The 17,630-nt window shown below is 36.6% G+C and overlaps 1 protein-coding gene across 28 annotated transcripts in view; it reads right to left on the bottom strand.

The window, feature by feature from the left end:
* KIDINS220 (kinase D interacting substrate 220) overlaps positions 1-17,630 on the bottom strand; it is a 117,839-nt gene that overhangs the window by 15,979 nt on the left and 84,230 nt on the right. For 11 of the 28 annotated variants that reach the window (XM_050754771.1, XM_050754773.1, XM_050754764.1 and 8 more), the window contains 2 exons: positions 14,587-14,765; positions 12,950-13,173 (listed from right to left, as the gene is read on the bottom strand). In XM_050754771.1, the coding sequence (XP_050610728.1) occupies positions 12,950-13,173; positions 14,587-14,765 (403 nt within the window). Of the gene's footprint in view, positions 1-2,873; positions 2,907-9,892; positions 9,950-10,699; positions 10,814-12,949; positions 13,174-14,586; positions 14,766-17,630 lie in introns of all 28 variants that reach the window. The other 17 variants (XM_050754746.1, XM_050754745.1, XM_050754743.1 and 14 more) reach the window with 3 other exon arrangements.

Below are 17,630 nucleotides of genomic sequence, written 5' to 3'. Positions count from 1 at the left end.
ATGAGCAAAGCCTAGGCCAACTTCTCAAATGTTTACTGCCTAACCTTAAGAGAGAAGGGTGCTGTGCTTAATAAGAGGAAGAAGAGAAGTTAAAAAAAAACACACATCCAAAAAGACAGAAAACTACTGATGCCAATATTATATGAATACAAAAAATAAACCTACAAAATAATTTAAAAGTACCTATACTAGACAATTAAGCAACTTTGAGTGTTTCTACAGACTACCTCAATAGTTACAAGAGCTGAAGTTTTCAGATCTTGATCATATTGTATCCAAGGGATCTAAAACTTCCTTTAGCATCTGTTAAATTATCATGTAAATATAAAACAAGAGTATTAATTCTTAACACACGTGAAAGTAAATACCATCTATTAAAATTTGTTCTCATTTAAAAAGAAAGTCAAAATAATAAATAAGTCTAGTATTTATTTAGAAGTAGAACATTTTCGGAATGTGGACGCTAACAAACCATCTGCCCGTGGTCAATGATAAATGCATCTTGTGCCCACTGTGGTTTAGAGGGTGCATCAGCCTGGTCAAAGTTAGGACTTCAAAGTCACAGAACAAATAGTTAGTGGTAAACTTGAACCAGAACTCTAAATTATCAGGTCTTATAACTTCCTATTTTCCTTTTTCCAACTTCTTTCACTTAACAATGTTTTCAAGGTCCACCATGTCGTAACATGCCAGTCCTTCATTTCTTCTTATTGCTGAGTCATATTTATCTTTCCTATCTTTCAAATGCTTTTATTCCTCAAACAGTCTCCTTGCTCTGGATACAGTTACACTTGTTTACATTTTTTGTTTTCAAAAAAATCACAAAAAATAGTCTAATCGACAAAATAACTAATGATCTTACTGGATTATGCCTCACAGATAAAATAAATATCCATGAGTCCATACTAATATGACTAAATAATTGAAAAAAGTGAATTAATTAGGAAGCACAGACAGCTTTTCTTTGCAGAATTCCAATTAATAAATGTAGAAGAGAAAAACAGAAAATGACCATTAGGCAAACACAGTAAACAGTGCGTGTACACATGATCCACAGATGGAAGCGAAAATTAATGGGCAAAAGTATAAGCAGAAACAGGATATCTGCAGAGTTTCAAAGTATCTCCTCCAAGATATTTACTAGTTATAGAAGGAACAATAAAACTTTACAGTGCTGAAACCTGGCAGATGCCACCTTGACCAAGTGACCAAGGTTAGCATCAGTGGTGGGAAGGCTTATGGACATTATGAACCTTCGACTCTGATGCACTGGGAAGGGCATAACATCACTCCTGCAGTTTTCTAGCAATATACAGTCCCCTTCTAATCACGAGGAAACATCAGACACCCAAATTGAGGGACGTTCCACAAAATAATTAGCCAGTATTCCTTAAAAGTGTTAATTAAGGTCATGAAAGATAAGGAAAGATCAAGAAACTGTCACAGATTAAAACAGACTACGGAGAAATAAAATGCAACTTAATTGAATCCTGGACCAGAAAAATGACATTTGTAGAAAAGTTACTGAAATTCATATAAAGTCTGTAGTTTAGTTAATAGTATTAAACCAATTTTAATTTTTGTTTTTGATTATTATATTACAGTTATGAAAGATGTTTACGTTGACAGAATAGTATTTGTTTGCATCTTTTCTTTAGGGTTAAAATTATTTTACAGTAAAAACTTTATTTCAAAAATCCCCAAATCTCTCTACTTCTGATTGTGCTAAAAACGACAAGTATAATAGACATGGATCAAACTAACTGTCAGCTTTGGAGGGAAAATTGTAAAATACTGAAGAGAATTTTATGTCCATGGAGAAGCTGAGAATTCAGCAACAGAGACACATCAATAAAGATACTGCCCTCTTCCTTTAAAGCAAAAAGCTCTACCCGATGTTACTTTCACAATCTTTTTACAACTTTTACAATTTATCAGTTACTTTAAAGCATATTTTATCCTTCATTGGGGATTATGTAGAATATATATGTTACCTCTGAATTACTTTTAAAAGCTTTATAAGAAAAGAAAGACACATGGACATTAAGATATTCCATCAAAACTATAGTCTGACTCTTATAATAAGTTGGGCTTTATACAAGAGCTAAATTATCAATTAATGTGTTATAATATGCTTCTTTGAATAAAGAAGAAATGGTAATTACCTACTAGACCTTTTCTAAAATAATCACAAATAAGAAAATTATTTTGAAACCACAAGAATCTTACAACCAATAATTTTGGGGTAGAAATCTCATAAAAGGGAGGAGAAAGAGTGCAAAAATGATAAGGAAAGGGCAAAAAGCATATTCAATAATTCAGTAGGCAAATTCTTACTAGAAACTAAGCGTATTACTTTGAGAATACACAGACTAGTTCAAATGATAATATTTTAATGTTTATCATGCATTCTTACTTGCAATTATCTGTTATAAGTCAAGAACAGACCATTTTAGCATATTGATTTTAACATCAGAATTTGTTGAAAAAATTTTCTAATTCAGAAAGCCGAATGCAGAAGATATTAGTGTGTTTAAACTGTTAAAAATAAACTTCAGAATTTACACAGATCAGAATTTCTCCAGGTAAAAGTAAAGCTATCAAAACACTGAAATGACCTTGAGGTAACTATATCATTGTGTATTCTAAGTAGATTAAAACTACACTCTGAAACATGATCATCTTTGGTAAATGTATTAAATAAGCACAGAATTGATTAGTCAGAAATGAGTGCCATGCAATGGCTGGAAGCAAGTAATAAAGAGAAGGCACCTTAACAAGCACAGATTTATAGACAGCCCAGCATGAAGTCGCCAATGATTGCCTCTAGTAGTCTAATAAGAAAAGTAAGATTTCACTGAGAGTTTCTGTACCTGTCTCTGTTTGTTAAACCCAGAGTCACATGGCTTTAAGGAAGGAATAAAACAGAGTGAAGGACAAGAGCATAAAGTAATGCATCTGATGCACATCTATAAATGTCTAATACACACAGGCAGAGCTTGGTCATTCCTCCTATTTCCCCTTCACTCTGAACAGACCACGGACAGCAGCACACAGCAAGGAGCACACGTGCATGCACACACACCCCCACCTACAGTAGCCGCATTCCACTCACGTGTGCTTGGTCATCTTACAATTACACTCTTAAAAAATTATATTTTTTTGTATTGGAAGAATAAATCATGAGTCATACATTTAATAAGAAAATGAGGTACATCAAATTGGCTATGAAAAGTCAATATTCCTACTATATGCAAGTTTAACATTAACTTAAAAATACTGAATAAGAAGGTTTAGTTACTTAGACTATCGCATGATCATAAAATATCTAGCCACACTATAGGTCATGTTCAGAAATACACTTTCAAATTTGAGTTTTGCTTCTTTGGGTATGTGGCACACAATAGATGCGCTAAATATCATTTCATAAGAATGGCCCCAAGAGCTTCTAGCTCGAGAAACAGACAACCCTTGCAAACTGTGATGAACATAACCATTTCAGTGAGGTGGATTTTTAAAAACTCTAATCCAAAGCAAATAATCACTGCTGGCAATTATTCTTCTGTACTTAGACTGATAAATATTCTTAAAATGCTTAAAATGATCTAGAGATGACTGGCAATTTGTACCAAAGTTAATTTACAACACTCTTTTAGCACATTAAACGGCAGGGTTTTGCTAGCCTAACATCCGATGTCTTTCTTTTAACATATTCAGTATCTGGAGCACTTCGTGGAAACCCTGTTTTCTAGTTTACACTATTGACCTTATTATAAATAGGTTTTTAAAAAGTTGTCTGTAGAGATTTGCAAAAATACCAAAATAGGAGTGCTAAGGAAATTACAGTTTACTACAAGACATCCAAAACACAAAAGAAAGCACAAAATTATTAACCTGGTTGGAAAACGTAACTTACTCTTCAAGCTACTTAAGAAATGGTTGGAAAATGTAACTTACTCTTCAAGCTACTTAAGAAATACTAGGTCAAAGTTGGCTGATTAGGCATAACACTACATTTTAAGAGCAATCTTTTAAAAAACACAAGTACTGGCAGGGTATGGTGGCTCACACCTGGAATCCCAACACTTTAGGAGGCCATGGTGGTGGATGCCTTGAGGTCAGGCAATCAAGACCAGCCTGGCCAACATGGTTAAACCCTGTTTCTACTAAAAGTACAAAAATTAGCTGGGCTAATTTTTCATTGTGTGGTGGCGCATGCCTGGGTCCCAGCTACTCGGGACGCTGAGGCAGGAGAATCACTTCGGTCCAGGAGGCAGAGGTTGCAGTGAGCTGAGATTGTGTCCAGCCTGAATGACAGAATGAGACTCTGTCTCAAAAAAACAAACCAAAATGAAAAAAAGCAAAATAAAAACACAAGTACTAAACTACTGCAATGAACATAATTTTGTTATTTTTAAACTTTTAACTGTACTCTAGGATTTCATAACTTTCCTGTAATATTATTTCTGTGAAAATATCCCAATCAATTTAGCTGAAAATTGTTTAGGAAAAAAAGTTCTCTTGAGTTGAAGTCTGGTACAAAGACTTTCAAGTGGGAAGTGAAGACAATTTTTCACTATACTTTAATAAAAGGCAAAAATGGGCAAATACTTTTCCAAATTCAAACAGAATAGTACAAATTCACTTCTAAGACACTTCTAAAAGTGTGAATGGTGTTAAAGCTGGTTGAGGCTACTGTGCAAAGTCACTGAGAGCTGACAGGGAGCACCTGTCCTGAGCCTGAAGCCTAAACACAACCTGAAATGCCTTTGGCTCCCTACCTATGGCACCTTTAACTTTCTTGTCCACGTCTTCTCCTGAACAATGAGAGACAGCTTGAACTTCTAAATCAGTGGCGAAAATAAAAATTCTCTACAGGTGAGCCCCGCTTTTTTTTTTTTTTTTTTTTTTTTTTTTTTTTTTTGAGACAAGATCTGCTCTGTCACCAGGCTGAGGGTGCAGTGGTGTGATCTTGGCACTAAACTGATCCTCTCACCTCAGCCTCTCAAGCAGGGGGACTACAGGTGTGCACTACCATGCCCTGCCCGGCTAATTTTTTTTTTTTTTTTTTTTAAAGTAACGGTCTTGCTATGTTGTCCAGGCTGGTCTTGAACTTTCGGGCTCAAGTCATCCTCCTTCCTCAGCCTTCCAAAGTGCAGGATTGCTGCAGGAGCCACCACATGGGGACTGCGCAGGGATTGCTGCAGGAATCCTCCCATGGGGACTTGTTTTCACTTTTTACTTGGTCACTCCACTGACTGGATCCTGTTTGATGAAAACCAAGACTTTCAGTTTTAATATCTTCATTCAATAGTTTTCATCAACATCTAAAGGTAAAGGTAACAGCACACTGGAGATCATGATACTGTGTTAACACTGCCTTTGCAGTTCTGAAATTCCTTATGATTAAACTTTGTGCTAATTATTGTCATGCTTTCTCAACAGGGTATAAAAGTCATCTAAATAAAGCTGTCCAAAGGTAACCAGTAAACCCTGTGGCTGAGGAGGTCAAGAAAGAAAGACTTCATAGAACTGATAATTCCTTCGGTGGCCTTCAGGTCCACACTCTGTGAGGCAGGATTTTCATCAGTTTTGTTCACTGCTGTATCCCATGAGAACAGCGCCTCTTACACTCAATAAATATTTGTTGAATTGATCACACAAGCATCTATGGTACTCATTGTAAAATAATTCAGGGAAAAATGAAAGAATGAAGAAATGCTTTATTGCTCCTTTGAACATGCGCTTTTCAATGAAACAGTTACCACCAGAAGCAGCATACCTTAAATTAAGCCAGACCACAGAGCTTTTAGAGCAACTCTTAGGAGACCTGGCCAGACACAGGCCCTCAATACTGGGTCCTTCGCTTCGGCAGGGTCACAGAATGGTGTGAATGCTGCCATTTCCTAGTGGGAACTGGACTCAAAGAAGGTAAAGGCACCAATGAAAATATCCCTGGAAAGCTTTCAAAATTGTAAAGTGTATGAAGTATTCAAATAACCTAGAAATTCTTCTAAATTCTAAGAAAACAAACCGATTAACACCTTTAGGCCTAAGAAGCATCAACAGATTAAAAAGTCTGTGTGAATCTAAATTGATTGGAGTATTTGTACACCACTCCCATGACTGAGACAAAGATGATTTAACCAAAAACAGTCTGAGTTCTGCATCTTTAAAGCTCCATGGATTCTGGCCTTTGGGCAGTAGTAATAATAATAATAATAATAATAATAATAATAATAATAATAAAGTACTTGAAGTATGCTAAGGCTGACTAATCCTTAAATCAGACCTATGAGGCAGGTCTGCTTTTCCTGGTGAGAAAGCTGAGAATCAGAGGTGTGAAGTAATGTGTCCAAGGCAAAGAGCTCATCCTCAGGGTCTGTTTACCTCAAAAGACCAAATACCTGACTAAGTCATGCTCAGGACGAACGGGGCGGAGCCACCAGCATGGTGGTGAGCGCCACGGTCTCCTGCATTCTAGTTCCAAATCTGGCACCCTTCCTGTGTCCCTCAAGTAAGTCTCACACGTTCCATCTGTGCCATGTGGAGACGAGCACTCCTGGGGGACCCTCAAGAGGGAAGGCAAGTGTAATGTGGGTGCCAGGATTCTGCGTTTATTGGTTTTATAAACTGGAGTTTTGATTAAGAGTTCATTTCTAACAGCTTCTATGCTTTGGAAGTTTGAAAAACACTGTTCCTTTCTAGCCCTAATATTCGGGGGAGCATGTCTTGCATATAGTACTAATTTTTTAACCTGGTTTCATAAGATTTGGCATATATTTTTGCTCTATTATACAATTATTTTTTAAAAGCTAGTATGGAGGCTTATAGATATATCCAAATGTTTCACAGAAGTGAGGATTTATATTATTAATATATTTATATTAACATATTTTATATTAATATATTAATATATTATTTCTTATATAGTATATAATATAAATATGTTATATATTAATATAAATATTTTATAATATATATTATTTATATTATATTTTATTTATATAAATCTTCACTTCTGTGGAACACTTGGATATATCTATAATTTATCTGAGAAGTCCCTGCCTGGACTTCACAAGGTATATAAGCACTACAATGTTCCTTAATGTGAGAAAACTCGATTATTTTTATAAGGATCTAATTTATAAAGGTGATTCAGATGTTCCTCATGGCAAATATATATATATATATACACACACACACACACACACACACACACATACACACACATATATATACAGGGATCACCTCTATTTTGAAAAGACCATAGCTGGTTAACCCCTCATGGTCTGGCTTTCTTAACACATTACCCTGTGACATGACAATTTGTCCAAAGATGTTTGTGTAGCTCTTGACTTTTCTACAAGCTTTGTACAGGGACAGCTGACTGAGCAGAGATGGGACCAACGGGAAGTCCCATTGTCCAGAAACAGTTTTCTGCTACAGGGCTTGATGGGCTACATACTCTTCTATTAGGTACTCTCTGTTGGTCCAACTACGAAGTTCTGGCAATGTTCCCATGTACTGATTCTTTGCCTTTCCACCACAGCTTTCAATCTGACATTGAACTAAGTGACTACTTACTTTTTCTAGGCTTCAACAAAACAAATTTTACATGCTATTGTCATTGTTAATTTCTTAAAAGCAAAGGAAGCTTAGTAAGCATCTATTATTTGCTATACTAATCATAAAGTGATCTTTTCATAGTAAAATAAAAGCAAATGATATGGTTATTTTACTAGACAAAGTCACTAATATATGCAGAGTGCACCTTTGCTGAGCTTCTAAACACATCTCACGAATCACATGATTTCCCCTTCTCCAAAAACTCATTTCAAAATTTGCCTAATGCTCCTTTACTGGTCCCTAAAAAACACTAGACACCTTTTAATGACATGTATTTGTCTACATTCTTGAGCATGGGAATAGCTACTATGTCAGCATGTCTGTGTCATTAAGGCCATTAACTTCTTCACAGTATCTGATTTTCTTCAAAAATTTGCTGAGGAATTTTAGCTCGGAGAATTGAATTGCATGCAATGAATCTATATGCTAAAGGCTCTCTGACTAAACTAAAGGTCATTCTTGCATATAATGATGATGACCCATAAAGATTCCATAAGCACTAAAGAGCATTATTGTAGTTTACTGCGGATAATTGAAGTCACTTAAACACTTCAGCTGAAATGTTAATGACTTTAAAAGAATCAATCTCTCAATGAAAGCACAACGGTTCTCTTTTTCTATCTTACTAACATTAACTCCAAGGAAATTAAAGTTAAAAAAATATTGCTGGTTGGGCACGGTGGCTCACACCTGTAATCCCAGCACTTTGGGAGGCCGAGGTGGGCAGATCACAAGGTCAGGAGTTTGAGACCAGCCTGGCCAACAAGGTGAAACCCCGTCGCTACTACAAAAATACAAAAATTAGCCAGGCATGGTGGCGGGTGCCTGTAATCCCAGCAACTCAGGAGGCTGAGGCAGGAGAATCACTTGAAACCGGGAGGCTGAGGCTGCAGTGAGCAGAGATGGCACCACTGCATTCCAGCCTGACCGAAAGAGTGAAACTCTATCTAAAAAAAAACAACCTATTGCCTGCCAAACTGCATGTTTTAAGTTAAAAATTACAGATAAACTTAGGATGCAATATTTCACCATGTTAACTCTAACTGCTATGCCACATTTCAGCACAGCTATAGGCTAAACTGACCATATTACATGGGTGTAGCATAGTCTATAAATAAAACAACTGAAGTTAAAATACAAACTGGGTTCTTTTTTTCTTTTTTTGAGACAGAGTCTTGCTCTGTCGCCCGGGCTCTAAATGAAGATTTTAAAGCTCATTACAAACTTATTTCTTATTAAGTACGAAGCCTTATATAGTAGTTTTTTTTTTTTGAGACCAAGTCTCGCTCTTGTCGCCCAGGCTGGAGTGCAGCAGTGTGATCTCAGCTCACTGCAACCTCTACCTCCCAGGTTCAAGCGATTCTCCTGCCTCGGCTTCCCAAGCAGCTGGGATTATAGGTGCCCACCACACGCTTGGCTAATTTTCGTATTTTTTTTAGTAGAGACGGGGTTTCACCATGTTGGCCAGGCTGGTCTTGAACTCCTGACCTCAAGTGATCCACCCACCTCAGCCTCCCAAAGTGCTGGGATTACAGGTGTGAACCACTGCGCCCAGCCACTTATACAGTAATTTATGAAGTGATTCCCTCTACAAGGTTTGTTTGTTTGTTTGTTTTGTTTTGTTTTAAAGAAACCTACCTTAAGGTGTTGGCAAAAAATAAATAAATAATTTCTTTTACATGCTGAATGATCTGTTTATCTGGAAAATTTATTTTAACAAATATATAGGTAAAGAAAAGTACTATAGTACTGCACTAAAACTCAGACTAAGACTTAACTAAATGTATACACCAAGATTGAGTTACTAAAGATGCATTTTTGGTCTAGATCATCTAGCTCGTGTCTTTTTGTAGTCTCAAGGCTAACACTGGATACTTTTCTAAAATATTCCACATGTGTAATACCAACTACAGGCTTAACAGAAACAGTCAAAGGCAAAGCTAGAGCTCACAATAAGGAGCAAATACTACCAACTGAACACCCCTGACAGCTGCTAGAAAAAGCCCTTCCTTATTGGAGAATCAAAAAAACCCATCCCATGTATTGAAAAAGGGGAAAAGCAGGAGGAAATGAGTGAAGTTAAACATCCGCTTTTTAATTAATTCATGAACCATAATTATTAGCATTCAGCTACTCTATACTAGCTGCTCATCACACCACAAATGCAGAGTTAGTGAGCTGCTATCATCACAATTAAGACAGTCATTACTGAGGCAGAAGCAATGAGATGCCAGCGATCCACACCACAGGACTACTCCATTACCCTCGAGGAGTCTGTGGGTGAAGAAAGCCCCTCAGCAGCATCCTCCTTGATAACTTCCTAACAACACAAAACAGGAGAGTGTGGGTGAAAAGGGGAAGAGGGGAGCCAAACTGTGAAGACAAATGAACATGATGGTAAAATAATACATGACACTGAAACTCAACAGTTTATGTGAACAGATCTTCCCTGCACAACACTTTACAAAATAAACAGCAGTGTAAGTGCTGTAGCTTTTTGCCTTCTGATTTATAAAAATATATTAATAGAGAGTTTCTTTTTTAAAATTATTACTTTTATCATCAGGAACCTCTAATATTTTGGGCACAAATGTCTTTTATTAGATTCAATAGCTCATTGGAAGAATTTCCCTTATCTTGTTTAATTCCTGTCATTTGACTAAAATGTTCTTCCTTCAATACATCCTCTATTTTTTATATCATGGTGCTAATATATATATACACTATAAAGGTACTATATACACATGTTCTTTACAAAGATATTAGAAATTACCAAATGTAAAGGCTTAGTTTTAAAAGTTTTGGTAGTAAACACTATATTTACAAGCCAGAAAGTTCTGGTTATAAACAAGTCAACACTTATTTGCTGAGACTGCTAGTCGTTTTCCTTCCATAGACATTTACCAGAAATGAAAACAAATACATTTTATGTTAATAATAGGTTATGTTTCTTAAAACTATGTATAAAATAACTTGTACTCTTTTACTATGTAAAGGAAATAAGCAAATCTCCAATGCTATCTATGTTTATTATTAAATTAATATTTTCGTTACCCTTTTATATACTTACTAGGCCATTGTTCTGATCTCTGGGCAAACTCGTTTTTACTGATGGACGTGAGATGAGATGTTGGGAGCCGCCAGGGTAATACCTTGGCGTGTAAAGGTATGGGGCAAAGAATGGCTAGGGAAAAACACGTAACAAAAAAGGGGTAAACAATTACAGAAATGAAAGTGTAATGAGATTTTTCAAATGAAACCAGTAACACACAACTCCAAAATTTTAATGCAAATGACAAAACAAAAGAAAAAAAAAAGCCTCACTCATATTCCATAAGATACTAAACTCAAACTTAAGACATATTACTTACATTTTTATATTGGTCATTTCATGTAAGCTTTTTTTAGAAAAATGAGCAACTAAAGTTTTGCACTTTACAGTTTGACACGAGTTTCTCTATATTTAATATGTTTACAAGCTTACCATCTGTCAGGTTCTAAGTGACTTAACCAATATTAACTCATCATCTTTTTAAAAGAAGCAGACTGGAATCTTAATACTATTCCTCACCAATAAAAGAGATTAGCCTAAATAAGACCAAAATAAGTCTGGAATATATGAGAACACCCTGGCACAAATTCCAAGAATAATGTTATTACAAGTTCCTGGAGTTCACCTCTAGTTTACACCCTGGAGTTTATATCCTAAATAAGCAAGCATATTTAAAACAACAACAACAACAACAACAAAAAATAGGTGGGGAATCCACTGTTTGTGTGAGATTTATAACAATGGCATGCATTTGTAACCAGTTTCATATAAACAGAAGATATCAAATTATATGGGCTAAACATAAAGACTGCAGTTCATGAAGTTTTGTTACATGAGGTGAAATGTTGCCCACCCTTTTTACTCCTGCCAGCTTAGAAGAATTATTCTGCTTTCAACTTTAAGACTAAAAAATCTTAAATAACTACAGCGAAAAGTAGCTAGATTTAAAAACAAAAGAAAACTGTAAATGTTTTAAAAAATGATAAAATACTATTAAAGCATGATTACATTATTGTTATTCATGAAATTAGTGAACATAGTATCTCAGGCTAGATGGTAAGGTAATCTTTAGTTTTTTAAAATAAGCTTCTTGGTTTCAAATTTTCAGTTGGCATCAACAGAGCTATTGTATGTAAACTTACACAGCAGATTTTAAGAATGGTAAATAAAACCCTGTATTTCACACTGCCTACCACACAGTTAAATTTTAAAAGATGGAATACATGATAAAATGCTATTATTCCACCTTTGTCTCCTTGTCCAAATAGAAAAACGGAATAACATTTCTAGGGCCTCTTTAAACAGTACCTAATTACTTATATGGGCAACATTTTTCAAAAACTGAAAGTTTAAATTCTAGAATCCTTTCTTTGTCATCTTTATTCTACATTCTCTTTCTTCCCAGCTCATATGAAATGCATTTATGCAGGCAGTTTAGGCACTAGGCTTCTATGACTAACTAGGTCCTATGTTTTCTCGAATTAGACTAAAGAGGGAGACAGCAAAATAAGAAATTGCAATGCATCTTAAGAGAACAGTTCCAAAAAGTGTAACCCCAAGTTCATGCTCCATTTTCCTACAGGAAATGTTAGTGTTTGAGGTCATTAAAGTGAGAATATAGCTTGGGCCTACTAAACTTGACAGGGCCTGAATACCACTGATAATTAGTTGCATTTCATCTTTTCATCTAGGAAATTATCTTATTTATATTAAGTAAAAAAGTATAGATGACTGAAGATAACATAAAACTCTAAAAATAGGCTATAGTGCTACTATTTGGAAAAACATCTGAGTTTCATAGCAGTACCTTCCCATTATTATCTCATATTTAAAAGACAAAAGCATATTAAGTATAGGTTTACTAAACTACTGGAAGAATTTAAGTTTATCATTGTTTTAAATGCCAATATAAGCTATTATACAAGATATAACAAATAGAATACTTGTTATATATGTTTATAAACAAAGAAACAGATTCCTTTGAAGCATAGGACAGTCACTGTTGACCCTATGGAGTCCATATACTTATCAAGAAACTAAATAAAAGAAAAAAATATCTAATATTCAGACCCTCTTGAGATCTAGAACACATTAAAATTCTAAATTATTTTGATTTCCAAAAACTCCTATATTTTACATTCAAACTTTACATTTTTCCTATGTTAAAGCCAAAGCACAGTTTTAAAACAGTAACAGAATCTACAAGCAGAAAACTGAGGTGTCCCTGGAACAAATTCTTAAAAATAAAGCTGCCTCCAACTTCCTTACCCTGTTGTAGAAGGGATGCTGAGGGCCCGTCATGCCACTGTAATAGCTGCTGTGAGGCTGTGGTGACACCACTCCACCTGCGAAGGGCCCATTGAAGGACGTGGAAGAGCACACAGATGGGGGCTGGCTGTACGCTGATGGTGCCCTAGGAGGACCCTCATGTAGAGGGAGCGGCGGGTACGCCAGTCCTCCGATACTGATCTGCTCTCTGGCAGCGCGAACATCTGAAAGATTCAATCAGACCCCACAAGGCAAGAGAAAACAGGACATTAGGAATTAGTCCAATTATCACATTCTTCTTTAGTTACCAGGCAGAAACATGACTTTATCACTCTTGCCAGGGATTCCAACTAGATTAAAAAAGAAGACAGAAAATCTTAAAAACTCACAGGCCTTTCAGTGAGAAGTGCCCAGCTACTTTGCATAAAAGCTTTTTCACCATTCGAAGTCACCAATATCTGGATTCTTCTCTTCAGTTATCAGAACTACTGACTCACCGGGCGCGGTGGCTCAAGCCTGTAATCCCAGCACTTTGGGAGGCCGAGACGGGCGGATCACAAGGTCAGGAGATCGAGACCATCCTGGCTAACACAGTGAAACCCCGTCTCTACTAAAAAACGCAAAAAAAACTAGCCGGGCGAGGTGGCGGGTGCCTGTAGTCCCAGCTGCTCGGGAGGCTGAGGCAGGAGAATGGCGTAAACCCGGGAGGCGGAGCTTGCAGTGAGCTGAGATCCGGCCACTGCACTCCAGCCTGGGCGACAGAGCGAGACTCCATCTCAAAAAAAAAAAAAAAGAACTACTGACTCATCTCTAACTCTTAAAGGATTTAAGATATTCTAACAATTCTTTTGATTCATAATGTTATCAACTATTAATAACTCATATTGGGTATTAACACATACAATGTTAGCAAAGACTGTGGGTTTGCAAATTATGAGACTGATCCACCTCTGAACAACAATAACAAATTCCACAGCCATGTAATATCCTTTGACATCAGCCTTGTAACAGGTACCTAGAAAACAGAATACAGAAGTAGTTTAAGGTGATCTCTTCACAGTTCCTGGAAAACTCAAAGGCAGGTCAGCAGAGCCAGGTCATACAAAAGACTGTTTCAATGAAGGTTTTATGTGTGTTCATGTGCACAGAGTGGTACCTCCAGAACTTCATTTATTTCAAAGCCTTAATGTCACTACCCTAAAGCTCTAGTCCCCAGATTTAAGTTAATATCTGAAAAGTAATATAAAGATTTTCTTACTTCTCTGGATAGAGATCCCTATTAAGAACCGAAGACTGGTGACAGGCAAATTACAATGGATGGACATCATGAAGTCATGACTGTATGTTAAAAGAAATCCAATTCCAAAGTTCCAAAGTAAGGACTTGGGCAGGGGCGCGAGGGGTGGGGGACAGGGATCATAATAAAGTGAGTTCCACAAATACTAACGGGATTTTCTTTACATTCTCAAAAGGATACCAAGACTCCTAATCTTTAATTTCATTATTTTTTCTGTGTAGTGCTTAGTTTAATACCTCTTGGTTTTTCATAGAGCAGGAGAAATGTATACAAATAAGTTAGAAACATGAAAAATTATTAGGACTTCAGATGAAAAATGAAATTTACTACTAATACCCACCTGCAATAATTTCCCGTAGTTTGGGATCTAGGTTTACAGTGCATGGCAAAAAGACTTTTACATCTCGAGCCACAAGAACTGGGGTCCTTGAAGATAAAAACACCTCAAAATTTCTTATATCTCCATCAATTTCAAGCAGTGGCTCAACATCCTTAGTTGTTGGAATATTCTTTGATATTCTTCAAATAAGAAATCAATGAAAAAGGTTATCAATGTCACTATTAGAAAGGCAAATTCTGCATGTCACCTGAAGTTACTTATACAACAATTACACATCTTGGTCTGATTACACATCGGCTCACTGCAACCTCTGCCTCCAGGTTCAAGCGATTCTCCTGCCTCCGCCTTCCGAGTAGCTAGGATTACAGGTGTGTACTACCATACCTGGCTAATTTTTGTATTATTATTATTTTTTTTTTTTTTTTTTTTTTTTTTTTTTTTTTGAGACGGAGTCTCGCTCTGTCACCCAGGCTGGAGTGCAGTGGCCGGATCTCAGCTCACTGCAAGCTCCGCCTCCCGTGTTTACGCCATTCTCCTGCCTCTGCCTCCCGAGTAGCTGGGACTACAGGCGCCCGCCACCGCGCCTGGCTAGTTTTTGTATTTTTTAGTAGAGATGGGGTTTCACCATGTTAGTCAGGATGGTCTCGATCTCCTGACCTAAGGTGATCCACCCACCTCAATCTCCCAAAGTGCTGGGATTACAGGTGTGAGCCACCATGCCCAGCCAAAAATCTATTTTTAATTTTTAGGGTTTTTTTAATTTTTTTTTTTTATTTTTGAGACTGAATCTTGTTCTGCCACCCAGGCTGGAGTGCAGCGGCACAATCTTGGCTCACTGCAACCTCTGCCTCCCTGGCTCAAGTGATCCTCCCATTTCAGCCTCTGGAGTAGCTAAAACTACAGGCTCATGCTACCAAGCCTGGCTAATTTTTATATTTTTCTATACAGACAAGATTTCTCCATGTTGCCCAGGAGGCTCTTGAACTCCTGGACTCAAGCAATCCATTCACCTCAGCTTCCCTATTGGGATTACAGGCATGAGCTACCTCACCCAGTCTAAAATTTTTTTTTAATAAAAGAGAAAGAAACTCAAAAAAGTAGTATGGTTACAAAAAAAGGTAACAATGTGTACAGCCAGAATTCTACTGCCTTTAGCCACGGCAGGACGTGGGTGGGGAAACAGGAAGGAGAGCCGCACATGCACAGGCGTGTCATATGCTCCAGGTCACCTAAGCTGGCTACGCTCAGTGAAGATTCACTGAGTTATCGCTTTACAGACGACGACAGTGGCCTCAGACAGATTAAACAGACTGCCCAAAGTCACACAACTAGGGAAGAGAATCTGACTGGTTCTGAAACCCATGCTTTTTAAATAGAATACCATGGTTTTTCCTTTGCAAAGAAAACAAGAAATGAAGAACTTATAAATAAATTACACAAATTTTAAAAAAGTTAGTATAGGTTTTTCCTTTTTTAAAAAGGGTTTTTTTTCCTATTGTAAAAGTAATATATGCTTACTATATACGTGTGTACACAAGACAGAAAAACAGACAGGAAAAACATATACTTTTGCCAATCAGACACAACACCTGCTAATATGTCACTTAGTCTTTTATTATGCGGAATGTTTTGTATAACTGAGTTCAAGCAATATGTAAACAATTCTGTATCACGCAGAGACTCTTGAATGTAAAAATAAGTAATATTCATTTAAAAACATTTATTAAACACTACTGTATGAAACCGTAGTTTTTGTAGGTCGAAAATGGTCAAATGTTGACAATTCCTGATCTAAGGCAGTAAGCAAGAACAAATCACTGAGGGATAAAGAGAAGAAAAAGAAAGAGAAGTTAAAAGACAAGGGGTACATGAGAAAACTAGAAACAACCCAAATGTCCACTAACAGATGGAAGGATAAATAAATGGTGGTATATCCACACAATGGAATATTACTCAGCACTAATAAAAAAAATGAACTACTGATACAAAGAACATGGATGAATCTCTCAATAAATTAATCCAGCCAACAAAGAGTGCAGAGCAGTATGTTTTCATTTCTATAAAACTAGAAAATGCAAACCAATCTAAAGTATCAATGCAGACCAGGGTTTGCTGTGAAGTTAGGAATGTGAGGCAGGAGGGGGGCAAGGGAGGGTTTCAAAGGAACAGATGGAAAATTTTGGAACTGATGGAAACATTCACTCTCTTGATTGTGGTGGTGACTTTGTGGGTATACACATTTATCAAACTCCTGAGATCGGTCAATTTAAACATGGCAGTTTATTGCATGTCAATTATACCTCAAAAAGTTCTTTAAAAATCACTGGATATATCTTTCCAATTAAACAAGAATATTACCTGTTTGATTAAACTAAGTGAGCACAGTTGCAGAGGAGCAGTAAGATTCTCATGCTCTTCAAAAAGTGAAATGGGAATCTTATTCTAATGTTAGTAACAGTTATAGCATTTCTTTGGGACTAGCACTTTACTGCTCAGACCCAATACTTGGCTAGTAGCCAAATATTAAAAGTCATCTAAGGGAAAAATCCAGAGAACACAATTAGCAAACAAGAAGAGAATAGGATGCTGGTGAGAAAATAAGGGTAGCAATTTTATCTTAATTAATTTCAGAAAGTTCCTTTTACAGACACAGACACATGCACAAGACAGAAAAGCCATGTGAGATGGGGTTACTTTTAATACACTAAAATCGTGTTCAAACTGATTATTAAATATATTTAAAATGAAATGGAAAACCTGTAGAATGGTTGCAAGTGGCGATAAAATCAGAGCTTAAACAGTTAAATAGGTAGTTCATCTATTTCAGGAGTTGAACACAAAATACTAAAAAGAGAAGCTAGAAAGATTTAGATAAAAACACACAGCTGACAAGTCACATGAAACAAATTAACTGCATTTTAATGCCAGCTCTGCTTCTGCCTGAATGCAACAGTGTTCTCAGTATGATGAACAATGCTGCTGTTCACAAGCCAACAGGCTACTGCTGGCTTCCAGATTGAAGTCTCTATTCTAACCTTCTGAGC

Source organism: Macaca thibetana, chromosome 13 (assembly GCF_024542745.1).
Source record: "Macaca thibetana thibetana isolate TM-01 chromosome 13, ASM2454274v1, whole genome shotgun sequence".
Lineage (NCBI taxonomy): Eukaryota > Metazoa > Chordata > Mammalia > Primates > Cercopithecidae > Macaca > Macaca thibetana.
Note: the sequence above shows the minus strand (reverse complement) of the source record. Positions and strands in the feature narration are given on the sequence as shown.